We start from the raw sequence: 27,328 nt of genomic DNA, 5'->3' as shown, positions 1-27,328 counted from the left end.
CTAGGGAGTGTGGGGGGGCCGCAGCCCCGTCCTCCAGGGTGTGAAGCGGGTATGGAGGAGATCAAAACTCCAGACATCCAGAGGCCCCCAGAACACAAGAGACCATGGAAGACCAACAGAGGGGCAGCCGCGCCACTGTTCCAGTAAGAGCTGAGGAGAGTCCCAGATGAGGGCTCGCCCAGCAGCCGCGGAGCAGAAGTCAGGGGGAGTTGCAGTGACGCGCCCGTGAGCTCCGCCGGCCCCCAGCTGTGCCTGAGTGACCGAGCCCCAGGCCGAGAGGCCGGGGGCACCCCACCTCCAAAAGGGCCCGAGCGAGCCCCAGGCCCCGACAAGCGGCCGCCAAGGAGTGAGCCGGTGTGTACTCGGACGCCCACCCCCAGACACAAAGAACCACCACCACACCGACACCTGAGGGAGTCCGCCACTGGCAGGGGAAGTGGTGGTGGGTGGAGATAGGCCTCCAAACCTTGGAGGGCCTGAGATGTCCCCAGAGAGGTGGCGTCTGATACCCAACCTGACATATAGACACAGACATACAGGCACACACAGACACAAACATCCATTCCCACCCTCATGCTCTCATATGCACTCACTCCACACTCAACCAACGTGGAGGCAGACATAAAGAGACGCTGTACACACGATCACACTCCCCAAGCGTACTCTACAAACCGGGTCTAGGTACCCTTGCCCCTGGAGGGGGGAATTGCACCCAGACCCAGGTGGTGTTACCCTTTTCCCTGCGGTGGGGAGAGGCAGACCACCCCGACTCCGCAGCAGCAGGGAGGCCCCACACCCCAGACCGCAGTCGGATGGCCAACTCCTCCTACTAGCCCTCCCGCTCCAGCAGGCCGCAGAGAATGGGGGTGGGAGAAGACTCCAAACCTCCCTCCACCCGCTCATTGTAGTGTTGATGCATATGTGTTCTAAGGTGCATTTAAAACCCAGGAGGGCATGGAGCTACCTGCCAAGGAGCAGCAGGTAAGCGCATAGTCCCTCCTGCTAGCCCTCAATGACTAAGTGTATTTAAAATTGAGAGGTGGGCAACGACGTCAGGGGTGAGGTATACACCCTGATGGTAATTTGGACTCCGTGATTGTGCCCACCCCCAAGATCCTATATGTATGTGTAATGAGAGTGTGAATAATGTGAATGTCTAAGTTGTGGGATAAAATTGAGGCAGAGGCAGCCAGAAGGGGACAGGGGGGGGGGGGGGGGGGGGGGTAGCCTCCTCTGCACCCTGGTGACATACCCCCACTCCAAGGCCCTGCATGTGTGGGTGGTTGTGGAGGAGCGGGAAGAGGGAGGCAGCTGGAGATGGGGAGGGAAGGAAGGGAGGGGCAGGTAACCCCTCCCTGGGGCCAGCTCCCCCGCTGACCCCAGTAGGCACTCCCACCCTCCGCGACCCGCCAGGGAAGGGGGGCCCAGGCCCATCAGACCGGGGCCCAGTGCAGTAGCGCCCCCCGGCTCCACAGAGCCCTGGACAGTCCACCCAACCCCACCACAGAGAAAACTGCACCCACCCCACCATCCACACATCTTCCAGACTACATAAGACGGTAAACGCCCAGGCTGAGATCTTCCTCCACCTCTCCTGTATCTCCCCCTCCTGCAGAGAGTTCCTGAAGAGAAGAAAGCTCCTGCAAGATGTGACCATCCCCCCCACCAGTTGAAGAGCCCCCCAGGCGGCTCGACGCACCGGCGGCACCCTGCTCCAGGGCCGGGCCCCCATGCACCCACCCGCCCACAACCCCGGCAACACACCAACCAGGACCCAAGCCCCCGAGGCCCGGCCCGGGCCCCAGCCCAGAGACGGAGCGCCCCCAGAACCTCACGCCCATCCCGGACCCACCCAGGGGCAGCCAGGTTGCCAGGTCAGTAACCCACGTCCGTCAGCACAGACCCTCCCCTAGCCCCGCTGCACGCAGCCGCGAGGAAACAGTCACCTGAGAGCCAACAGAGCCCCCAACCGGACGTGACCGCTACCCCGGGTTGAGCCCCCCAAGGAAGATGCCTCCGGGGAACCCCCCGACGCCCTAAGCCTGTCCCTACCCCCTCACCAATCACAACAGTGAAGGCGGGACCAAACTATGACCCCCCACCCCCACTAGGTGATGGAGCTGATAAAAGGGGCCCAGAGCAATTGATCTAATGTGGTGGCAGAGGCTGTGTCAAGACTAATGTAATCTAATAGATAATTTCTATATTGGTTAGAATTAAGATTATTTTTATTTTTCCAGTTCATGAGGACTGTTTTCTTGGCTATGCATAGGGCAGTGAAGATCATATGGGCTATATTCTTTTCTGAAGTGACATTATCTAAGCTGCCCAGTAGACACACTAAGGGGGAAGTTGGAATGTTACATTTCAGACACTTTGATAAGTCTTCACATATCTCGCGCCAAAACTTTTGCACTGGTGGACAGAACCAAAGAGCGTGGATGTAATTGTCTGGTGTATTGCCTTGACAGTGTGAGCAGTTGTTGGAAGATGTAAAGCCCATCTTGAACATCCGATGACCTGTATAGTGCACTCTATGAAGTATTTTGTATTGAATTAATTGCAGAGTGGGATTTTTAATTAATTTAAAAGTTTTTAAGCAAATCTGAGACCAGAAGTTTTGGTCTAGGTTGACTGATAAATCTGCTTCCCACTTTGCAGTAGGAAGGGATATTGATTCATCTAATTTAGAAAGTGTTCTGTATATTTTAGATAATAATTTGGGGGATTTAAGAGTAAGAAAATGTGCCGCACTTAGTGGTGTTTGTAATTCAACTTGACTGAGGTTAAATTTCTTTTTTACTATGGATTTAATTTGTTGATATTCTAAAAACCTTGTCTTGTTGATCCCATATTGTTCAACTAGTCTGTCAAATGGAATAAATTCTGTTCCCTCTAATATATGTTCTAAGTATTTAATTCCTTTACAACTCCATTCTGGAAAATTAATCATATTATTGTTTTGTAATATGTCAGGGTTATTCCAGATAGGTGTACGTTTGCATGGGATTAATGAAGACTCCGTTATTTTTAGAAACTCCCACCATGCTGTTAGAGAAAAGCTGATGTTGATACTTTTAAAGCATTCATGTCTTTTGATGTTTGAGCTAATAAATGGTAGGTCTGAAATCTCTAGATCCTTGCATAGTGCCTGTTCAACATCTAGCCAGGGCTCAACTAAGAAGGTATGTTTTAACCATTCTGAGATGAACTGAAGCCTGTTGGCTAAGAAGTATTGGTGAAAATTAGGCAGATCTAATCCTCCTCTATCCTTGGTTCTTTGTAGCGTTTTTAAGCTAATACGCGGGGATTTATCTTTCCAAAGGAATTTGGAAATATATGAATCCAGAGATCTGAACCAATCTTGTGATGGTTTGTTAGGGATCATCAAAAATAAGTAGTTTATTTTTGGCAAGATCATCATTTTTATAGTGGCGACCCTTCCCATGAGTGATATGGGTAAAGATTTCCATCTAGTCAGATCGCCTTCTACTTTCTTTAGAAGTGGGATGTGGTTTAGTTTAGTTAAGTCTGAAAGCTTAGGAGAGACATTAATACCTAAATATTTAATATTTCCGGATTGCAGTGGGGCAGAGGAAGAATTATGGAAGGAGCAGTTAATGGGGAGAACTGTAGATTTTGGCCAGTTAATTGAATAATCTGAAACTCTTGAAAACCAGTTTATTAAAGTAATTACCTCAGAGAGGTTGGTTTGTGTGTTTTGCAGAAAAAGCAACACATCATCCGCATAGAGACTGATTTTATGTTCTATGTTCTTACATTTTATGCCCTTAATTGTTGTAGCCTGTCTAAATGCTGCTGCTAGAGGTTCGATAAAAATTGCAAAAAGTGAAGGGGAGAGTGGGCATCCCTGTCTGGTGCCCCTCAGGAGACAGAAGCTGGAGGATGTCTGGTCATTTGTTCTGATACGAGCCGTTGGGGAATTGTATAATATTCTTATCCAGTTTATGAAAGAGTTTCCAAAACCAAATTTGTGTAAAGTTGCGAATAAAAATTTCCAATTAACTCTGTCAAATGCTTTTTCTGCATCTAGAGATAATATTATGGTTTTGATGTTTTTATCGTATGAGTAGTCTATTAAATTAAGTAATCTACGAGTGTTTGTTGAGGAGTGCCGACCTTTTATGAAACCAGTTTGGTCAGGATGATGATGATGATTTGGTCAGCTGCAGTCTTTTTAATGACCAGCAGGGGGCGACTCCACTGGCTGCAAAAAGATTTCCAGTTGTATGGAAGTCTAAGGGATCATATAACTCTTCATCTCACTTGCTCTTTGGCTTCAATAAATAGTTTCCAGATGATTTTGGGAATTAAGCCACTGGTTTAAAGTTGTGCTCGATATGACAAAAAGCTCATTTTTTAAATTATGATTCCCACTGTAGTCAAAAAGGAGGAGAGTTTGCTTTGCTATCAATCCATCCGTTTTCTGCTGCTTATCCGGGTCTGGGTCTTGGAGGGAGCAACCTAAGCAGAGATGCCCAGACCTCCCTCTTGCTGCCAGCTCCTCCAGCTCATCCTGTGGGGGGAGCCAAAGGCATTCCCGAGCAGGCTGAGATAATCTCTCCAGTGTGCCCTGGGTCTACAATGGGGTTGCTTCGTGGTAGGACATACCTGAAACACCTAAATTAGGAAGTGTCCAGGAGGTATCCTAGTCAGATGACCAAACAACCTCAACTGGCTCCTTCAAATGGAGGAGTAGCCGCTCTCCTCTGAGCCTCTCCCCGAGCTCCTTACCTTATCTCTACAGGAGAGCCCACACAGCCTTCGGAAGAAGCTCATTTCCACCATTTGTATCCACAATCTCATTCTGTAGGTCATTACTCACGTCTTGTGGCCATAGGTGAGGGTTGGAATGTAGATACTTAGACCCCTGCACTTGGGGCAACTCACGGAGTTGCAACTGAAACCTTTTCCAGCTGAGAACCAGACTTGGGGAGGTGGTTCTCATTCCTGCCGCTTCACACTTGGCTGAAAAACTGAGAGCGTAGACTCGCCACGTAATCCAGCCAAAAGAACCACATCATCCTCCAAAAGAGAGGTGATCCTGAGGCCACCAAACCAAAAAGCCCATGCCACTTGGCAGTGCCTTGAATCTCTGTCCATAAATGTTATGAACAGAATCAGCCTTTAAAGTGTGTTTGATAAGTTACTTGCCAGCAAGATCCATAATTTTAAGATGCCATGTAATGATTTCCTTTGAACACAGTCCTGTGATATTTTGTTTTAAAAAAATAATCCTTATCACTCTGCATTTATCAATAGTCCTTCAGAAAAGTGCTGTAAAAATGAAAAAAAAAAAAAAAAACTACACCCTTTGCCTTTAAACAAGTGCCACTTGTCTTTGGTACACTTGCACAGCTTTTGAAGGTATTTGGTGAGTGTGTTAAAGTTGGAGAGCTCACAATCCCAGACTGACCGCATCACGCTGAGACCAGGGCTCAGTGAGGGCCAGACCATCTGCTACAGAACTAATTTTTCTTGTTTTTGCTGAAGATAGCTCTGTGTTTGGCATCACTGTCCTGTTGGAGAATAAATCAATGACCACAGATACCATCAACATCTAAAAGACGTGCAGGGCAGTGCATTTAGTCAGTAATATCTCTCTGCTTTTACTCGTACTCGTACACTGTTTTCATTTTTAGTTAAATAACAGGTTTTAAAACTCCCACCAGCTTCATCAGGTGTCACTTCTGTGGTAAACCACAATCACCCTGCCCGAGGAGTGTGCACACACACACGCACATACACACGCGCACACACACACACACACACACACACACACACACACACACACACACACACACACACACACACACACACACGAAGCTCTCAGATTTCCTTGGAACTCTAATCTCTGTCAGCTCTGCAATCTTCTTGTCTTTCATTTCTTACTTTCTTTGATTCGTTCCTCTTTTTCTTTCTTGTATTTTTTTTTCTGAACCTCTCGTCACGCACACAGCTGTCACAAACAGCTGGAAAGTTCCTAGCAGCTCGTCTGGGGAGAGCGAATACTAAGGTTCAGACTCACACACAGAGCAACATTTCCCACGTGAACCATCCTCTGCGACAAAGTGTAAAAGATTCTCATGGATAAACCATCAAAGCATGCACTCTCTGATGCTGAACCCCCCCCCGCATTTTCATACTGGTGTGTGAGTGTGTGTATCTGCGATGTCTCGTATTTCCCCTCTGTCAAAGTGTGAAACCAGCTCATGAAACTTTATGTGGTACGGCTTACCGCATGTCCTCGCTGCTCAAAAAACAGACTTAACCTGGCATAATTTATGGGTGATATGATACACATTTGGTTAAGGCCGCTTATAAAGGAATGTGTCGAGCCACAGCCACTGAATTTAGAACCGAATACGGGCTCCTTAAAGGTCAGCGCACGTATGCGACCTTATGTTTTCAGGGGATCGTGCAAATCTGCCCAGATTTGTGTGTGAAACACGGTTGGTTCTGGTTGCAAATATTTCTGCTGCACATAAACAAGCAGAGCCCTGTTTTAAACTGGATATGCTCCATGTCGCAGGGCATATGTGTTCGCCTGCAAACATTAAACGGACAACAGCCCCATAAACAAACACACATGTGCACAGGGTGTAGTGTGCAGACGTGGGATGCTACAGTACAGAAAAAAAGGGAAAAGGAATGTAAAAAGAAAGAATGTAAGACGGTAGGAGTGGATTCTGCTCTAAAAAAAAGATGTCTAGGGTGTGTAAGGATGTCAGCAAAGACAATGGACCGAACGGAGAGGGGAGGAAAGCGGAGATGGTTTGAGGGGAAAAGCAGAAGAGAGAAGGCGACGTGCTCTCTGGTGTTTCATGGTTCTGGAGGATAATTTGTGTGTAATTGTAAGGAGTGGTATACTGTGAGCACAGGGCGAGGGGCGAATCTCCTCATAAGGGATGGAGGGGGGAAAAGGAGGTTATTAAATGGGCCAACAAGGCAAAAACACTTTCAAGATAAGGAATGATAGATGGAGAGATTCCCACACAGATCAGGTTAACCGGTGGGTTTGTGTAACACCTTGATTATCATCTGATTGCTTCTGTTTCTTTGCGTGTTTAATTTCCTTTGCAGATTACGGATCTCAGCAATTAACTTAAGAAATGCTGTGTTACAGAAATGAAGGCCAAAACCACTAATATGAGACTCAAATTCTACCAGAGTGGACTTTCCCACTCCCTCGCTGCTGAGTTTAATGAAATACTACCAAACATATCTGATAAAGTCAGAGCAGCTCAGAGATTGTGCTGTAAACACAAAAGAAATGAGGCAAGAGATCAAAAAAAATGTCTGCGACTGAGCGACAGACTAGCGTATAGCAGCAGGTGAGAGTAAAGTGAATGCAGCTGGAGAAAGAGGGACAGTTAGTGTTTTTTGTACGGTAGCTGTGAAGGTTATAGATGTGTTTTACTGCCCAGGCTGGGGGGGAGATCTGTGCGCAGCATATATAAGAACATGTGGAGCAGACGGGGTGACGGCTTTGTTCTGCACACACTCACAAAAATGCCACACAAGCCAAAGCCTCGAATGTAAAACAAACACCCAGATTACACTAATGAGTTCTGCAGAGGAACAAAATATGGAACCTTTTGCTTTTAGCCAGCTCGCGATATTTTGTAAAAGAAATGCGATTATGAAAACCACAATTCATTTAGTTCAGAAAGTTAAGATTACTTATACGCATTCTTAGGCCCCGTAGAGGAACGCAGCTTTAATTAACACGTCAACAACGAACCTGGAAGCTGAACACCGGCCAGAAGACATTAAATGCTGCAGGAGTCTCGGTCAATATTTTCTGAGCCACAGAAACACATCACACATTCACAACAGCCGAAGCCTCAACACAACACAGCTGAAACACACACTTACCACGGCAACGTGACTTAATCAATGATTTCATCTTTGAATACTTTGTTGCCTGTAAATGGATTGAATGAGCTGCAAAAACAAACTCTGTAGCTACATTCTCGGATTTCACTGAAACATCTCAAAAGGTTATATTTATTTATCTGCAACTACCCTTACACATGTTTTATTTGTAATCACGTATAATGTGTCGTTTCATTGTGTGGCTGTCGGTATCGGTTTGTGTGTGTGATTTCTGTACACCCGCCTCTCTTGAAAAAGAGATCTCAGTCTGTTCAAACAAAGGATTTAAATAATAATAATGCTCATTATCATCATCATAGTCATCATTAACAGTCCCTGGAGCATTTGTGCTCAACTTTCCATACTCGGCACGCATTTGTTAAAGGAAAGTAGCACAAAAATACAGAAAAGTCTGTGTATCCAAGTTAAAATTAGAAGTTTTAGAAAAGCAAAACGTGATGTTTAATTTTAAGTGAGGATGTTGTTTAGGAATTAAGGTTTAAGGAGCCCAACTGATCGTTCATGAATAGGTGGTGGTGGTAGTTGGGGGTTGTGGGAAGATTGTCTGGCACCGTCCTGACCAACGCCATTGGACTATAGTACTGTTAACCCTACACTGGGCAGTTCCATTGGATAAAAGCTTGGACAGGACCATTAGGAATGCCACTTAGTAGATTTTCTATTTAGTACAGGTTTGAAGTACTTTTCCTTTAATTGGGTAATCTTTGCTGTGCTACTTTCTGCTTTTACTTCAAATGTTGTATTTTCTTCTCTACAGCATTTATTTTAAACCTTATTTATTTGTCTTCTGTTTATTACTTTGCTAATCCAAATAATCCAAATCCTGCATTATTTTAGATCAACCTATCCATTAAGATACTATAGTACACTTATTGATATACTATAAAAGCTGGAACGTTTAAGTGATATACACATCAACGAATACACATAAATCAATAATTATGATCTGATTATATACTGCATATGAATCTAAAAAGTGTCATTCGGCATAAGGGGTATGTTTACTTTAGTCACTTTAAATGATTGAATTTCTTATTAAATATTCTGATCCTCGACACGTCACCCCAGTTCAAACAAATCCTGGAAACAGCCCTGTGACCAATGCTGGATCCAGATGCAGGTTTCTGGTGTATCAATATGAATGTTCATACTTTATTAAGTTGAAAAGGGTGTATATTAACTTTCCAATGTCTCTTTGTTTCCGTTATTTGTCTTTTAGTTGCTTTCACTTTCACTTTAAACGTTAATTTTCTCACATATCTTGATTTGGTTTTACTTTCTGTTTTTGTTCTTTTCCCTCTTTTGCAACTGTCTGACTTTAATTACTGCCTGTGCCTGTGTCTCACCTCTGTGTGTATATATAATATGTATAATATATATAATCCTTTGTCAGACTGTCTGTTCTCTGTGCCTTCTTCTTGCCCAGATAATTAGATGAAGTTGAAGGCTGGATAAATACCTCTAACACCTTTCACAGTTTTGTTATGTTTAAAGAAATGTTATACTGCTGCATAATGGACACGATATACTCTGACACTGACAAGTGACAGGTCGAAATCCACCAATAACACAGGCCAAACCGCAGCTTGGTCGGGATCTACCTTTAGCGCCATGCGTGTCTCAGCAGAGAAACCTCTGAAGACACACTCCTATCATCTTGCTCATTGCTCATTTATTCACCACTGAAGCCCACGCCTGCACAGCTGGCAAAATCGCCTGAATACAGGTTAAGGCTGGCCGGTCATTCCTCAAGCATGACTGCAGCACAATGCAGACAAAACAACTGACGGCCGGCCCCTGCAGCCATGAATCACCTCGCAGCACGACTAATCAGTCTCTGCGTGCATGCAAATCCGTGACATACGCTGACATATGTGTGTGTATAGGTTTGTCCCGAGTGATTAACATTCTGTGCCTAATCTTGTGACCGAGGCCGTGTGCCGCCTCTTCATAGGGAAGCTTTCAGCTATGACCTGGCGGGGCGGAGGGTGTCATGAGTCCCCTAAAGGAAATACTTCTCACTAATCAAAAAACAGGCAACGAGTGAAGGCGGGAGAATGGCGAGTAACACTGATGCTGTCCTCGGGAGAAATGTGGGTTTGAGCAAAGAAAAGAAGAGAACACTGTGGCCACAAGATCAATAAACAAGTCCAAAGCTGTGCTCAAATGCCAGTTTCCATGCTTCACTTTCCATGTAGCAGCTCTACAAATCCACAACATATTTTTTAAACCAGAATGTTTTTAATACCTAGAAATCACCCTCACTTTCTTAATAACACCTGGACCTCAGAAAGAGAGAGCGACAGAGGCAGCAAGAGTCCAACCGTCTGAACCTGGAAATATTTGATCTCTCTGTGAATTCACCTCCGAGCTGCTGATGCTTAATTTCATTCATCTTTAAGAGCTGAGATGTCCCTGAGGGTGATGTAATATGGCATTTAGATTGTTTCTACTGGAACATCTTCTATATGACTTTGTAATATATATTTATGTCCTTGTTTTTATCTAATGAGCCTTTCAGCTTGAATTCCTTCAACATTTACTTGATTATCTTAACAAAGACGTAGATGGTGAGATTATTACAACTCTCTCTCAACTCTCGCTTTAGCTTTAAGTTTAGTTCTAGTTATCTGAGGACTGATGCTAAAAGTCATCTTGAGCATGCTGGGAAATGAAGGAGGCATCAGACAAAACTGCATTTCATTGGATGACCGTGCAAATAAGTGCGCAACCCAACAAATAACAACCTACATCGTTAATTAATGTTGAAATTCTTGAAAGCATGCAGCCATCAGCCAAATTTGATCAAAAAAGGCTTAAAAAGTTTATTGATTTGCCCCCAAATAAAAGTTTCTAAAGTTATATTTTTTTCTTTGGCAGTTGTACTTCTGTGGTTTTAATTCACAATTCTTCAGCTAACTAAACACAGACCGAAAGAGATCAAAGGAACATGAACGTAATCAGGACGCAGTAGCTGTTAAAAGCAGGCGAAGCAGGCAGCACCTGCTTTTCTGTTGTTTTCTAGAAAAGCAGGTAGCTCTGCTTGCTAATGCACTAAAGCACATAAAGCTCAGATCCCTGTGAATGAGTCTGTGTGGTTTCATGCCACAACCCACCACATCTGGGCCCGTTTGTCACTTCCTGGGAACCGCAGTGAGCGTGGCAGGGCCAGCACACACTCATTAGAGCTGAGGAGTGTGGCCCCTCAGCTCTGTTAGTCATAATATATTTTCTGTTTAATACCACTTCTGTAATGACAGAGTGTGATTAGATCATCTGACTTGCTGCAGCAGCCTGAAAACAGGAGTGTGCTTGTCTTGATGGCCAGAACGCACAGTGCTGTGTCTGTGTCGAGTCTCGAAACACCCCTCATTTCTTTATATTTTGCTTCCAACGAACCAGACTACTTTTTTTTGGTGGTTTTGAGCGATAGTTTAGAAAATCTTTCAAAGTTCCCCATTTTCATTCCACTCCCTGTACCAGATCAGTTTCAGAGGATTTTTTTTAGTTTGTTAAGACACTTAACACTGACCTATGAATCATTCAACCATAAAAAAAAGCCCCTAACTTAGGATGAACCAGTGTTGTGTTTACACATAACACACAAAATGGGAAAGAACCATATTAAATTATATGTTTAGGGACTTTGTTTCCAGCAGCCTGTTAGAAAACCATCTTATTTGTTTCTATTTCTTTAATTGACAATACAAAAAAATGCAGTTTGACCAGAATAAAATTGTACTTATTTGTACAGCAAACAGAAGAACCTAGCTGAAAATTACTGGAAACTTATGGAGTGATTAATCTAAATTTGAAAAATCTGTGTTTCTAATCATCATAATATGTACAGAGGAGGTCAGGAGAGAGGGACGACAGCCGTCTATGAAAGGGCAGCATTTCTGCCAGTGCTGTTGGGGATCAGTACCAAAAGTATTCCAGGCATGTTTGTATATGTTGTAATAAATCAATACTATTTTGCATTTTCCTAGCAAATTGTAAAGAAATGAGGGGTGGTGCAAGACTTTTGCACAGTGCTGTGGAAGTGGGTCAGATATAGGAGTGAAATCAGTGAAATTTTAATACATAAAAGCATTATATGCATTATCTTTTGTGTTATTGTCTCATCAAGATGAAGAGTTCGGTTTGAGGAGGGTCATAAATAATGTTGCTTTAAGCCTGTGGTTCTCAAACTGTGGCTCTGTAACCGACGGGTGGGCACAGAACCACTGCAGGAGTTTTCTGATTTTACCTTAAATCTCACCTCAGAGCCTTTTGTTGGTGAGGACTGAAGTTTATCTTGGCTTCCAAATTGAGGAATACAGTAAAGGAAGAAACACTGGTTTAGGTCAATGACAAGAACAATAAATTAAGAGGAAACTGGATATAGAGAGAGGACACTAAACTAGGACTAATAAAACTGTGTTTTTTGGAAAGTGCGAGGTGGATGTCCTGCCGGTCGTGACTATAAATGACATCATTGGGTCTGAGGAGCGCTTCCTTGACTTTCTGGTGTAGAAGTATTCACTGTTAGTCATTCTACGTAAATATTTACACTCATGTAAAGCACAGAAAGAGGAACCGAGACAAGATGGAGCACTTAGACGATTGCAGAAATTTATTAGAAAGACCTCGGACAGGAAGGGACAGGAGGTGTCTTTGTGACGCGTCTGCTTCTAACTCTTTTTCCCCTCTTCTTCTTCTCAAATTTCACCTTCTCCTCCGCTCTTCCTCACACAGAATAACTTCTTCTCCTGTTACACACACACACGAACCCAAACTCTTTCTCTTGCTCACACACACACACACACACACACACACACACACACACACACACACACACACACACACACACACACACACACACACACACACACACACACACACACACAAAGTTTTCCATGAATCTGTTTCTTCCTTTGACACAAACTTCGTCTTCCAGCAGAATCTTTTTCTTCCTCTCCATCCAAGTCAATTGTTTTGCTTCAGTGAACCACGCCTCCTTCTACACCTCTGTCCCCATCCTTCCACACCAAAACACTCATTCATTTTCCATCTCTCTGTCTTCACCGCCTTGATCTCTCCCCACCTTTTTACTTCCCTTGCCCTTTGGCTCGCCCTCCCACTACTATGGGCACATTTTCTAAAAACAGTACTCCCTTTCACTACTACTTAACTGCGTCACTTCCTTTACCACCCTCCCCTTATTCCCTCGCTCTGACACTTACGCACACATCTTGCACATCTGACCTTTGGCCCTTCTCGCTTCCTCTGTCCCTCTCTTGGTTCCCCATTTGCTTCACTGCAACAGCCAGTCACACTTGCAATGTGCCTCAGGCACACCGTGTTTTGACAAACACACCTAATAGATAATAGCATGTGTCATTCTCCAGATCTGGCTCACTCCCTGAATTACAAACACACACATTATATATACAGTTCATACAAGCCTGGGCAAAGTCTTGCATTCAGCAGGACTTGAACCTATTTTTAAGACACATAAAACCAACAATCTACTGGAGCAGCAAGAGAGGCTGAAACAGAGGCTAATGTTGGGTAAATATGTAACCCAATGAGTCAGGCTCAGCCATCACAGGACTGCTATTAGCACTCTTGGCACACACAGGTCATGTATTCTGCCAGCTACTAAATCTGTTTTAAAATGGGGACGACTGAGCACTGAACAGGACACAGACAGAAGGAAAGAAAGATAGGGGGATAAAAGACAAGTGCAGAGAGGCTGCCAAATTATCTGCAGAGGGAAAAGTCAAGGGATTGTGAGTGCCAACATGAGTGCCCCGTTCGAGTGTCTACTTCCACTCTGATGAGAGCAAGCTGTAGATGTGGACTGTGGGGGCAGGAGGGTGTAGGTGCGCATGTGAGTGTGGCGTTCATTGAGCCCAGTCTTATCACGTCCTCCTGCGCGCCCACTTAAGATAGACCTGCTGGAATAAATAACCCAGTCACATGTCACCCTGGGTATTTTTGCCGTGATTCGAGTGCTCAGTTTTGTTTAATCGTCTCTCCATCTGCAGAGGGAGAGGTTAGCTTTTACGCATGTATCTAAGGTTTAGTCCTCATATAATTCCAATCATTCTTTAAAGCAGCTGAAAAGCTAAGAAAACTGAACAATAGCTTTGGATACTTGTTGCCACGTGCACGAAAGCATTTTAATTTGATCCTCAGGTATCACACAGTGTCTATAAATCAGGTATTTTTATAAATGCCTGACTACAGTTAACGCTTTTTGGCTACTGGAGCTGAAATATGTAAATTTCCATGTGCTGTCGCCCTCTCCAGAGACCAGATTTGACTGATTGATAGTTGAGAAATGGCAGCGATGGCCGAAGGTTGTGTGGAAGTCTGCTGTTAATTTACAGCAGCCATAGCAAGAGGTGGAAAACGTCTAAGCTTGCCAATTGTAATCCTACCAGGCTGAATGCAGCTGATGGCTGAAAATACTATCATATGTGCAGAGCCTTTGTGCTTTGAGTTATTTTCCCTTTTTAAACAAGTAAGGTCAGCTTGAAATGGCACCATAGATACACCTAATACCTGCTGTACTGCTTGGAAACTTTATCCGCAATATTCACTCTAAATCTCACAATTAATTGAGTGAAATCAAGTGCAGCGTTCTCGCCTGAGTGAAGCCTGATTTGCTGCAAGGTCGACCCCAGATTCTCACCTGTGCGTTGACAGTGAGTTGGCCCATCTGGCACGAGCAGCCCGACGGTGTCTCTGGCTCCTCTTCTTGGCAGCTCTCTGCTCAGATAAAGCTCTCACTGTGCTGCACTGATAGGTATGGAGCAGGTCGCAACCCCAATCATAAGACGGCAATCAATGCAGGGCCCGAGCCAGATGTGCATTTGCCCAGAGTAACACCCACAGTGTTTATACTCACATGTATGTGTGCTGTAAAGACATGCACATGTGCTTAATTTTCTTGTGTAGTTTCACTGGAGTAAATGTGTGTTCTGGTTGTATCCCAGAATACACAAATGGCATGGCGTAGCGGAAGCAGTAGGAGGCATTTTCCGTCTCAGTGCTCAGAGACAACCAGCTACTGTTGGAACTGGAGAAACTGGAGAATAGTCTACCTATCAAATATTCACTGCACGCATACGAAGCGAGCGCGACTGTAGACTGAATGATTGGGTGTGAAGCCGGTATATTAAGTGGAAAATTAATTGTGTGTTGAAGACTCACAGGTGAAGATTTGGACACAATCTTTAGGTCTTACCTGCGAGAAACACCTGCGGTACTCCTTCTCCGGCCCTGCGCATGTGTACGTGCGAGGAGCCCCACCTTCTCTGCCTGACTCCATCCCCAGGTGTGAGACGTGCGGGTGCTGTAAGGGGTAGATGCTTCCGGCAGGTGGAGCTTGGGGACTGAAGGCCGGGTGGAGCTCCCTGTCTCTGTGCACAGGGCTGCTGCGGTGGAGAGGTGGGGAAAAAGGTGAACCGGCTGCAGGGGAGTAGGGCCGCGACAGAGGAGGGACAGGTGGAGGTGGGGCAGTGACGGAGCTCCAGTCAAACCGTTGGCGGCTACTGAAGACAGACGGTAGCGAGGAACGTGATAAGGGACGAGAGGGTGGGACTTGCCCTCTGGCCCTCCCGTGCTGTGTATGGGTGTGAGAGGGTCGCAGCAGAGGGCGGATGGTGGGAACTGTGGGCACCTTCTCTGCGGCAGGTGTCTCAGAAATCTCCCGCTCTGCATTCTCCTCCTCCTGCCTGTCCCTTTCACCCCTCTCAGCCTCCTCTTCCTCTCCCCTGTTACTCTCTGTGATGTCCTCAGGAGCAGCCTGTTCGGGCGCTACTGTGGCATCTTCAGTGCCGTTCACAGTGTGGCGAGCTTGGCGGTTTTGACGATGCAAAGGCAGAGAGAAGGGAACTCTGCCGTATCCAAACTGACCTGGACGGATGCTGGAAGACCTGAGGGTCAAAAAGAAAAGGCAGATGAAGAAGAGGAAGGAGAAGAGACAGAGAGGCAGAGTAAATTTATTATAAACGACACACAACCAGCAGCCTGTGGTGAGCGGGAAGGGTGATGCCTTGCCTGTCTGGATGACAAAAAACAGACGTAATGATGTAATAATACAGTAGATACCAGAAACAGAGATGGGCAAGTTCCCAAAGCTTGAAACATAATAACAAACCCTGTAATGCTTAAACAATGTCAGCGGTTTAACTAATGGCACCTGAATGAAGCCTCAACATGTCAGTCGAACATTACTCTGAAAACAAACCGGCAGTTTCTTTCATCTTTGTAACATCACACCTTCCCTCACGCCCAGTGATCAATCTTTTCTTGTGTTTTTGTCCACGGCGATGCTGTTGTTCCCCATCCAAACAACCGAGTCCGTCTATTTATCCTAAACAAACCGCCGTTGCTACTGCCAGCGATGCAAAACTCACTTCCTTTGACATTTTCCTGGAAAAAGCGAACTCAAGATTGCTGAGTAAGGCAAAATGTAAATGTTCTGTTTTTTGGGTTTTTTTTGATACGTGCCATAACTGTGATGGAAAGAAGCTTACGTAGATTAGCATCCTTAAATTTGGACCTTGTTTTTCTTGACTTGGTGGTTTATAGGTCATCATCCTCAAGGTGTTTTGTTACGCTGTTACGTCACAACTGGGTGGGTTACAGGTGCAGTGGTGCACCCAAACTGTTGCTCTTTAAGTAAAATTAGCTGTGTTTTTTGGTCTTTTTTTTAAATCACTAACCTTCTTGTAGGTAAACCCTCCCGGCTGGTGGAGACCGACCTTCTGCTCCCCCCTCCTCCTGCTCTCAGTGCTCCAGGATTGGTTGGTCGCCTGATGACCCGTGCTGGCTGGTTGTAGCCGTGTGCTGGCGCCCGGTAGGGAGATCTGAAAACAGGAGGCACGGGGTCTTGATTGTTTGAGGAGAATTCTGGCTGGTACAAAGGAGGTGATCGATTGGTTTGCGCTGGTATGGGAGGCCCTCCTCCTCCTTCAGCGGGTGTGTCCCGATAAAGAGGCAATCCTGGGTTTTGATTGGTGGAGACTGACGTAGAGCGATAAGGCAGGTGGTGCTGCCCAGGGTAACGAGGAGGATAATAGGGACGCACAGGTGAGACGGCAGGATCTCCGACGCCCCCGGGAAGATAACCTGCCCAGTTTGGTGGAGAGTGGGATAGTGGAGGGGCCTGCGGAGGAGGTGGAGGTAAACACTTCCTGCTCCTCTGTGAGATGCCCACGCCACAGGTTTGAGAGCATTCTGACCACTCCCCCCATGTTGACCACACGCCCGCTGCAGGCTCAAACACCTGTCTGGACCTTCGACCTGCCACCTGAGACACAAACACACACAAGCTGTCAATAAAAAGCGGTGCCAAGATCAGACAGACATCTTAAAATCTCATTCAACGGAAGAAAATCCAAACAGGAGTATCAAAGATAAACGATGATGATAATACTAATACTACTACTACTAATATTAATAATAATTGCATTATATCAAAGAGGGCAAGTGTGACATATATGAAGCAACAATTTATGATTTAAACAAACATAATAAAACTGTTTCTGATGAAGTGATCACCTTTACTGACATACTCAAGCTACTCTTCCAAAGAGCAAAACCTTGTTGTCAAATTTTAAAGATGTCTTGAACAAAAGTTCTCTGGTCTTAATATCTTAATAGAATTATGAATGCAACAAAGTACCATCCGATTTTAATCCACCATACAATACCATCAGGTAAGGATCTGATTGGCAACAGCTTCGTTTTTCAGCATCACAACGATCCCACACTGCAAATACACTAAAAACCCTCCCCACAACCCGGACCTCCACTTTACTAAAAAGTGTTGGATCATCTTGACAGAGAACAGAACAAAAGGCAGCCAACATCCAAAGAAGAGCTCTTCAAGAGTCCTTGAAGAAGTCTGGAGAACTATTCCTGAAGACTACTTACAGACGCTGTGAGAAAGCTGCCTCAGAGAGTTCATTCTGTGTTTAAGAATAAAGGTACCAAATCTTGACTTACAAGCTCATGAGAATTGCACAAACTCTAATATACTGTATTTCTACATTCTATGTTTCAATAAACTGCTGCAGCTATTTAGTTTTTTAAAGATTTGAATGTCAAAAAAGTCTATAAAGGTAAAAGAAAATTTGCTAAGTATCTAAAGTGCTCCAATAAACCACTGCAGCAGCTGCACCTCTGACTCAAAGGGTGAAACTTGCAAACCCTGACAATAATTTAAAGAAGTTCTTAACTCAGTAATAACTGCCATTGCAAAATCCAAACTGTCTCGAAATCCTTTTTCTTCACAGAAACAGAGTTCACTGATGAGCTATAGTCTCATGAATTTCCTTCCTCTGGGGCCAAAATATAAATCCTACACATACTATCCTTCGCCGAGGCTTAGGAGAGACTCGGGCACCTGCCAGCAGCTTGTGAGCAGGAGGAGCCGGCGTCGTATGGACGCACTGCAGAAATGACAAAAATCAGGGCTGATTGCTCTGTGCAGTCTTGTTTGTACATATGAATGTGTGTGAATGCATGTATGTCGGTGCCAGTTCAGGCTTTGCTCTCTTCCTCTGTGGTTATAAAGAAATGTTTCTCCTCTCGTTTCATAACTGAAGCACTGGCCTGGTTGGCAGACCTGCAAACATGCGAGCTGAACAAAAGTTTCCATTGAGAACGAATCAAAACGTGAATCTGTGCTCTGCTTCTCTCCTCTCTCTTTCCAAGTGTGTAAATGCATGTCTAAATTGGCAGAAATGTGCAAGTAAACATCTTGTACAAACTGTTTGTGGACAGAGGAGAGAGGGGACAAATGTAAGCCTGAGCGCATGTGCGGGCATGCTCTGATCCTCCAGTTCGCCACCAGATTATAAAAAAAAAGAAAGTTCCTGTCTTGGTCTGGGGTAACATGGCAGGAGGGTGGGAGAAAAAGAAAGAGAAAGAAGTGAGGAGGATGAGGAGGGGGTCGAGACGCGCATGTGTGTGTGTGGCAGTGGGGAGGCGTGCGCTGTCGTAATGAGTGACATCAAACACAGCTGCCACATAACTGGGACCATTAACGAGCTCCGTGCAGTGACCCCCACAGCAGCCACCATCGACCTCTGGAGCTACTGGTTAAACTCCAGCGACACTGCTCCTCTACCAGGCCTGGACCAGTCAGGGGTGCAGATATGTCTTCCCTCCGCGCAGTCATTTTCCAAGATCACACTGGTGGGACTTTGCCCTTTAAAGCCGTTTTTTTAAAAACAATATTCACACGGCCAGATTACAGTTAAAGAGTGGCTTTAATCATTAGTGGCACTGTGGGTTTCCAGTGGAAGAGAACTTTTTCCTCCTTCTTTCATCTTACGCTTTCATCTTATTGCCAGAGAGACACATTTTGGCTTGTGGCCTTCAAGATAAAAATGCAGCTCTTTACAAAGAACATTCACGTGACTAAAGTGCTAACAATGATGCTAAAAAAGGGAGAAAGAAATGTGCACATGTACAATACAGTACAAATGAGAGGAGTTTGACACAAAGGTCAACGAAGCGATGCACAAATTGGACTACTGATTGAATATAACACTGATCATTATAAGTCAGTAAGCTTTGGTTCTTATGGTTGTTGTATGTTTCAAGAGACGTTCTTTCCAAAGATGTGCTGCTTCATAGGTAGAGAAGCATCTTTGTCCTCCTGTGTGGTGAAACGCAGGTGTGATGTTCACCTGAAAGAAGCTAATGCCACAGAGAACTCATCCAATAACTAAAGCTGAACCTGGCTCTACTTTTACAGCTATGCAACAGGTCCATCATCATCATGCTTGGCATTAAAAGCAGTTTTATTAATAATGTAGGTTTTTTTTTTAACCTATTTAGCTTGCAAATGTAGCAATAAAACAGTAATGAGCAACTAGTTTCCAATGTGGTGCTGTGTGTTGCTGAATCTGTTTACTCTGTAATGAATTTTTGGGCCAAGCAGCACATGTCCGCTTTGGTCTTAGCCTGATCATCTGTTAAATTCATCTTCAAAGTGCTAAAAATAGGGTTGCTGTTCTTGTTTAATTAAAAGATGCTGAGATCTGTAGTGAATTGCAAACTTTAGGCTCCAGCATTTCTCCCCTGACTGCCTTTTCTCGCCTAGTTGCAGTACGAGGATGCTAAAGTAAATCATAGAGGGAATGTTAATCCCCCCAAAACTCTTAATTTGTTCAGTTTTGACTGGTAAAGTCTCACAATAGCTGCATAAAGCATGATGACTACATATTTTGCTATTTGTCTTTCACTGGACGTCCTCACGGGCAGTAAGGACAGGATGGACGCCTTCATGTCCTGTAACTCTTTCAGTGTACATGAGTATGTGAGTGACGTTTAAGAGAAGGTGAACCTGTCCTTTCAACTGCTGTCACCTTTCACCCCTCTGAAGTGAAACTGTTGTGTTGAGCTAACTTAACGATCTAATGGCTCATGGCTCACCTTCCTCTTGGCAGTCCTGGTCACGGAGGTCGTGACCACCACAAAGCTCCACAGCACATAGAGCCTGGAGGGACAAAGAATAGAGGGTAAAAAAGTGGGAGATATACAGGATTTAAAATATCAGCAGGTTGAATGAGGTCTTTTGTAAAGCACGCAGTTAATCCATGACCTGCTATATAATGTTCAGACTTAAAGACTTTCATTAGTCCCTGTTGAGGGATTGTCAGCTTTCTTAAACTTTTCCTTCAGTGTACATTTGTTTTAAAAGGTGTTACAAGTGTTACCCAAACACCTTATTAAATGTTCCAGTGACCTAAGTGTACTTTACCAACCAATTATGCCCCTTTCTCCCCCACTCTGGGTGGCCTGTGGGCTCAAATGGGTGTGAACAAAAGTTTCTTTTTCCCCTTTCAAGGATCACAGGCAAGCATCTCAATCAATCTGGGAAAGCCTGGGAGGTGCTAACAAACTAATGGGTTTTAACAGCAAGCATGTTTTCCCTCTGCATGCCTCTCCCTGCGTGTGTACACACCCTGAGGATGTGGTTTTTAGAGACACACACACAGCTGCCACGCTCTCGGGCTCAATAAATTGCAACATCCGAAATCATCTTGTAATTTCAGCTACTTTTAATTCGAAGGTGTGACGTTCAAAGGCGTGCTGTATGGCTGGGGTGGCTTTGGAGTTGTTGAATTGGGCATGAAGCAACAACTGGGGATTATGTTGAGTCGCTGACTGGGCTGGGCAAAAGCTGTTCACCTGAAAAAGTAGTTTAAATCCTCACATGAGTCGTAGAAGTCTCACTATTCATTGAGAAAGGAAAAAGGAAAAAAAGACAGATAATACACTTGTTTCAAAGTCTGTCTATAATTATCATAGAAACCGAGACAAGTGTATTGAAACAAGAGGGATAAATTCTTTCCATCTGACAAGGAAAATAGCGAGAACACGATCCTAAACAACTTGCTAAGATGGACCTTTCAGCGCTCACCACCAGAACCAAACCATCCCCACAATCACCAGTCCGCAAGCCACATGTAGTCAGAGTAATTGGTCCCTTCTACCCAGTGTGGTGCACCGCCGCGGTCTCTGGAAGTTTCCCCACACCAGACTATACAATTACCCCCGAAAAACACAAAGATCCCGCACAACAGAGCCGCTCAGGCCGAAGTAAAGACCCCCTACGCGGGTCCACGTTTCCCTCGCCGCTACAGTGGCACATTGTAGAATAACCTCAGAGCAGCGGGGACAGGGGAACAGAGGGAGAAAGAGAATTATATCAGTGGAGAAAACTCCCAAAAATCTGCCCCGAGGAGACAGAGGGAACTCCGAGCTAAAAAACAAAACAAAACAGTCGCCTTTGGGTGAATTCCTTTCAGATTACCTGGACAGCGCCCAGTGCGCAACAAGAGGGCATCGTGCGTAAAACCGCAAACTTTACCACAAAACAAAAACAACTTTCTGAAACAACTCTGCGCACAAAGTTGGACTCAGTCTCCCATGTGGTGTTTTCTACGGACAGACCGAGAGAAGCAGCAGGGTGCAGCAGACGTGAAGAAGTTTTACCTGAACAGCAAACCGAGCTGCATGCTCCAAGAGTCTCCCGCACGGTCCCGACTCCGCTCACAGATAATAATTATCAGTCCAGTTTAGTTGTCTAATCCGATCTGCGGAGCCCTGAAAGAAACGTGATAAAGTCCTGCGAGGACTTCAGCTCTCTTCTCTCTCTCTCTTCTCTCTCTCTCTCTGTCCCCTTCCTCCTGTCACAGTCACTCCCCGTGATTTCTGGAGAGTGGGAAGAGTTTCGTTTTTTTCTCTTTCAGTGCCGTTCACTCGACAACTTCTTTGGGTTCTTAATATAAACTAGTGTGACGCCTGACAGCGCCAGGGGGGGGGCACGGGAGAAAGAGAGACAGAGAAGGGGGGGGGGGGGGGACAAAAAATGGACAGATTACACAACTTTCTCACACACTCTCCCTCTCTTTCACACATGAAAAACAACCTCCCCACCCCACCCCCACCCAGCCTAAAACGCGCTCATAACACACACTCACTATGGGCCCTGACTGAGCTATAATAACTCTCAGAGCCGCTTTCTTAGTTGCTCAATCTAACATAAGAATGCCCCATTGTGCTTGGTCACACTGATCAGTAGTAATGATCTAAACACTGTCAGGAACAACCCTGAGCTGGCAGCATCTGCAGCAGCAGCACTTTAAAGGGGGAAGTACAAAGAATTATGAGCTTACTGTTGTGCCAACACAAACACTAATTGTTGTCTGACAAAGTTACAGAAACAAATTCCAAGTGGGAGATATATGTGTGTTTTTATTTTGCGTGGATGAAATATGGCTGTTGACTTACTGGAGCAAAAAAAAGAAAAAAGACTTTTTCTCATAACTGTTTAATCACATTTAAAGACTGTAACCAGACATGCTTCACCAATTTGGAGCTCAGATAAATAGACCCAAGAAACACGGCTCCCCTGAGCACAGATCTCACTCTGTGTGTGTGCATGTGTGTGTGTGTTTGAGAGAGAGAGAGAGCAGGAGCTTTGGTTGGAAGCAGATGTGAAAACTGTATGTTTGGTTGCAGTCCACCAACCTTTCCAGTCGGTACCAGGAGGCGTCTCTAAAGGAGGGGTTACTGCTTATCTCCCCCCCCACCGGATTATTCAATGAGCTCAGGCCAGAGGTCCATGCACAATTAGGGGCACAGCCAAGAGTTATGAATGAAAAAACAAATACATAAACAAGTTGGTCTTTATGCCACTAAAATGACCAATAAAACAACAAAAAAACCATGAATATGAGATATATTATTTATCTTGAAATTACACAATTGCGAAAATTCACTGATCCATAGCACATTGTTGTTGTTGTTTTTCTTTTCCACAAAAATGAAAACAGTTCAAACATTAAAGCTGTTGAGAAAATGCTCAGCAAGCTTAGCCAGAGGGTAGCTGCTGCAGGGGCTCTCGGTGAAGTGACATCTGACTCCAAGTCGTGGCTGGAAGTAAATGAAGAAGCAAAGGAACAAGGTGAATACAGGTGTGTCTCTCTATGTGTGTTGGGATACTTAACAGAGCATTATAATTATGAATAACAATGTTAAAAAGATTTTTCTGGTCATTTTCCATTTATTATAAGAGAACTCGCCTTTAGTGAAGATGCATTATGACAGTTACATTTCAATTTCTTTGGTCTCTATAATCAAAGATTTAGGGTCACCTGATCCAGCCCTAACTACATTATCTAAAATAGGAAAGCATAATCTTAAAAGTAGAGAGGGTGTCTGTCTCGCAGGCCTGAAAGCTGAAGGCTCTGCCTCCCATTCTACTCATATGGATATATGTATATATGGATATATGGATATATGGAACCACAAGTAAACCAGCAAACTGCTCTATTGGGGAGATATGGTAGTTTTAGGTCTTTAAAATAAGCTGAGGCCTACATTTGTTCCCAGGGTAAGTAAGATGACACCTGAACTATGATCGCTTCCTAACTCCTTCAATCAATAACTATTGGCAAATACTTGAAATAATGATCTTGATCACTTTTTTCAATATTACTATATTAAGCTTAGCAGTAAATAAGGTAATTAAAATGACGCCATTATATATTGCACATAGCAAGTACTTTTACTTTAGGTACTTTAATATATTTTGAAAGTAATACTTCTGTACTTTAACAGAGGATATGAATGCAGGATTTTTGCTGTAACAGAGTATTTTGACAGTCAGCTGTGTGGTGGAGGTGGACTGGGTGGGTGGTCCACCAGCTGTTAGGTTGGTGGTTTGTTTCTCCTGCAATTCCTGCAAGTCTAACTATCCTTGGGCGAGATCCTGAACATCAGATTGCTCCAGATGCCTCCATTAGTGTGTGTGTGATTGTGTGTTAGCTTAAAAAACACTATATGTGTAGAATAAGTGTGCACTGCTGTGTATGTGAATGACTGGGTAAATGGAGTTTGCTGCGTAAAGTCCAGTCTATTTTTCGTCAAAGATTTCAGTAGTTGTACCACCAATTCAACTTCATTACTGTAACCTCTACTTCACAATAACAAGAGTCTAAGGTACTTAAATTCTAAGTAAAGATGATCAAACAATAGTCAAACAATCACGTCATCCACACTGAGGGAGGACTTGGCAAAAGTGGGGGGTAAGAATTCCCTTCAAAGAACACAACCAGGGTCAGGGAGGGGCAGGAATCTGCCTCAACCAGCTGGGGATGAAGGGCACAGAGAGACGTTAGCATTATTCATTAAACATGCTAATAAACAAAAAGTAAAAAGCAACTTTCAGATTCACGTCCAGGGCCACTTTTAATGTTTTATGGCGCAGTGCACTGCAAAAGAGCCTGAAAATCATACCCGATGTTTACTTCTCCAACTTGCAAAGGTGTATTTACTTCTGATTGGACTTTCTGATTTCCCACAAGGAAAAATGTGTTTAAATGTGTCACCATATTTAAAAAACAAAACATCCTGGTTGGTTTGGTTTTCTAAAACAGAACACACCAAGCAGCCAAGCAGCTCACAGGGTGACAGTGGGAGTAAAGAGTGTCATTTAGATCACATGCAGAGGGTGTATATATACAAACACAGCTATTACTTCTTTAGTTGCATGGAAAAGAACTGGTAGTCATCTGCTGTCTATTAACATTGACAAATTTAATAACAGTAGGGAGAGACATTGTTTTTCCTCATGTGCTGCACAAAAAGAAATAAGAAAGAATGAGTGTCACAAACAAGAAAATGGGCTTTCATTCTGTTTATTCTTTCATCGCTTATTCTCTTAAATAAGATTTAATGTATGAACAATATCTAAGGCACGAAAGCATTAAAATTATGAGTTTGTTTTGTGTTCTTTATTTTTGGGCTGTGCATTCTTTCTTTTTTTTAAAGATATGTGCTCGATCCGTGGATCTGGTTTACGTTATTAGCTGGTGTCATGCCCCTTGAGGGCTGGGCATAGCTGCATGACACATTAATAAAAAACATAATCTCCTCACCACTGAAAATAGTGAGGCGGGGAAAGTTCAGAGCATGTGAAGAGTAAAGATGAGAGGAGGATCAGCTCGGAGAAAAAGCAGAGCATGAGAGGACAGTGGGAGGAAAGAGGAATGATGGAGATTCGTTTTCTAGTGTGTCTCCTGGAGATCAGAGCCCAGAGAGCCAACATCAAGCCCCCTGCTACTTGTAAGACATTATCTCACTCAAGGTCCCTTCTGATCCAGCTCTTGAACCTCCTCATTAACATTTCCCACCCTGCTACCCTGAGGCAAAGAGCCCACACGGTGTAAACGAGAGCGGGAAAGGAGGGCGTGCATGTGAGTTATAGTTGGACACGCTGCTTTTCTTGGCAACAATGTGGACACGGCAATGGTGATGGAGATTAGCGACTTCAAAGCCCGCTAAGAGCAGATGACCGAAGACTAAACAACATTACAGACAGGGCTTAAGATCTGATCTGTCAAAATAAAAAACAAGTTCATGTAAAATCAAGAAATGCGCGGGTGCAGTGGGTGAATACAGGGACACACACACTCTATACGTACATCGTGTGTGTGTGTTTTTTGTGTGTTATTAGTGTAAAGGATATCTCTGTACTTCTAAGCACCATGTCTATCAGTAACTACAATTAGCCAGAGGTCATTGCCATGGCTACCACTGGCCCGTGACCACTTATAGCCCTCTTTGCCCCCCCTTCCGTTGCCCCCTATCTATGTCTTTCTTCTCCTTCCTTCCCTATCTATCTTTCTCTGGATCCTTGAGAAGCAATAACTTACATGCCGGCCTGTCGACACGCACCACCAACCGCAGGACCCTGATTAGCAAAATGTCTCTCTCAACTAGTCACCACAGCACAGAGATAATGTGTGTTTGTGTGTGTGTGTGTTTGTGTGTGTGCATGTGTCCGGGGAGGTCTATATGTAGCAGCAGATCTGTTATTTGTCTCGGCTGGCTGATCTGAGTAATAGCACTGCAGATCAGAGTAGCGGGGCCCTGTGGGAGTGATAAATCACTTGAAAAACTTCTAGTATGTACACACACCCTGAGTCCAAAAAACACACACGCCTCAGCCTCGGGCACAGGAACAGTAGGCCCGCGACCATTTCGCTGTTACGGTTAATGAGGGCTCCGGGCTTCTTCAGGTCAGCAGACGGGTTGGGCCTCGGGGCTGGACCGCTGTGTGCTAAAGGTGGCAGCAGGGCGGAGAGATGATAGAGACGGAAGCGGGGGAAGGATCAGTCCTGCAACACTCTTCCAGTAATGATAACAAAGAGCTCATTTCACATTCAGCCACTGACCTACAGAAGAGTCAGCGCTGAAACACGCTTCAACAAAGATGTATGTAGGCACCTCTGCGTGGGGAGGAGGGAGAAGTTTCATCTGTTGGTTCATCCAAGCTGAAATAAATCAGCAGTTATCGGATGTACTGGCATGAAATTATAAAACTTTCATGGTGCACAGAGGATGAATCCTGCACTGAGCCGAGCCTCTTTGCTCCAACACAGCGCTGCTCAAACTTTTTCTACTTGTTCCACTTAAAGGCTGAAAAAGGTCATCAACAGTGAAAAAACTTTATTGAAACAAAAATCAGCATGCTGTTTGTTTTCCCCACATAAGTCATAAATATTCTGTTGGTTTCCCTCTGCATGCCCCACCTCCAGACGCTCTGTGCCTCCTCAAAGGTGACCTCCTCACAGTTTTCACACATGACCTTTGGATAATATCCAAAGTTATGCATGCAGCATGCAGCAGTGTTTTCACTACCAGGTTGACCAGATGACCCTCTTTATGTGGGACTGCACTTCATTGATGAACTGTCACCAGCTTTTCTGCTTTTTCTTCAATATGATGGAAACTACCACAAAAAATGAAGCAGCGCTATATTCTGAGAAATATTGTTTTTATCTTTTTTTCACGGGAGTTATTTTTGAATTCCACACCAGGACAT

At 44.4% G+C, this 27,328-nt stretch overlaps 1 protein-coding gene across 1 annotated transcript in view; it reads right to left on the bottom strand.

Moving 5' to 3' along the window:
- The window catches only part of adamtsl4 (ADAMTS-like 4), a 40,289-nt gene extending 18,067 nt beyond the window's left edge, over positions 1-22,222 (bottom strand). The window contains exons 1-4 of the mRNA XM_004541229.4: positions 21,931-22,222; positions 20,365-20,428; positions 16,641-17,227; positions 15,158-15,848 (exon numbers count right to left, since the gene is read on the bottom strand). Of these exons, the coding sequence (XP_004541286.3) occupies positions 15,158-15,848; positions 16,641-17,227; positions 20,365-20,428; positions 21,931-21,953 (1,365 nt within the window). The 5' untranslated portion in view covers positions 21,954-22,222. The remainder of the gene's footprint in view (positions 1-15,157; positions 15,849-16,640; positions 17,228-20,364; positions 20,429-21,930) is intronic.
- Positions 22,223-27,328: the final 5,106 nt, after the last annotated feature.

Source organism: Maylandia zebra, linkage group LG11 (genome assembly GCF_041146795.1).
Source record: "Maylandia zebra isolate NMK-2024a linkage group LG11, Mzebra_GT3a, whole genome shotgun sequence".
Lineage (NCBI taxonomy): Eukaryota > Metazoa > Chordata > Actinopteri > Cichliformes > Cichlidae > Maylandia > Maylandia zebra.
Note: the sequence above shows the minus strand (reverse complement) of the source record. Positions and strands in the feature narration are given on the sequence as shown.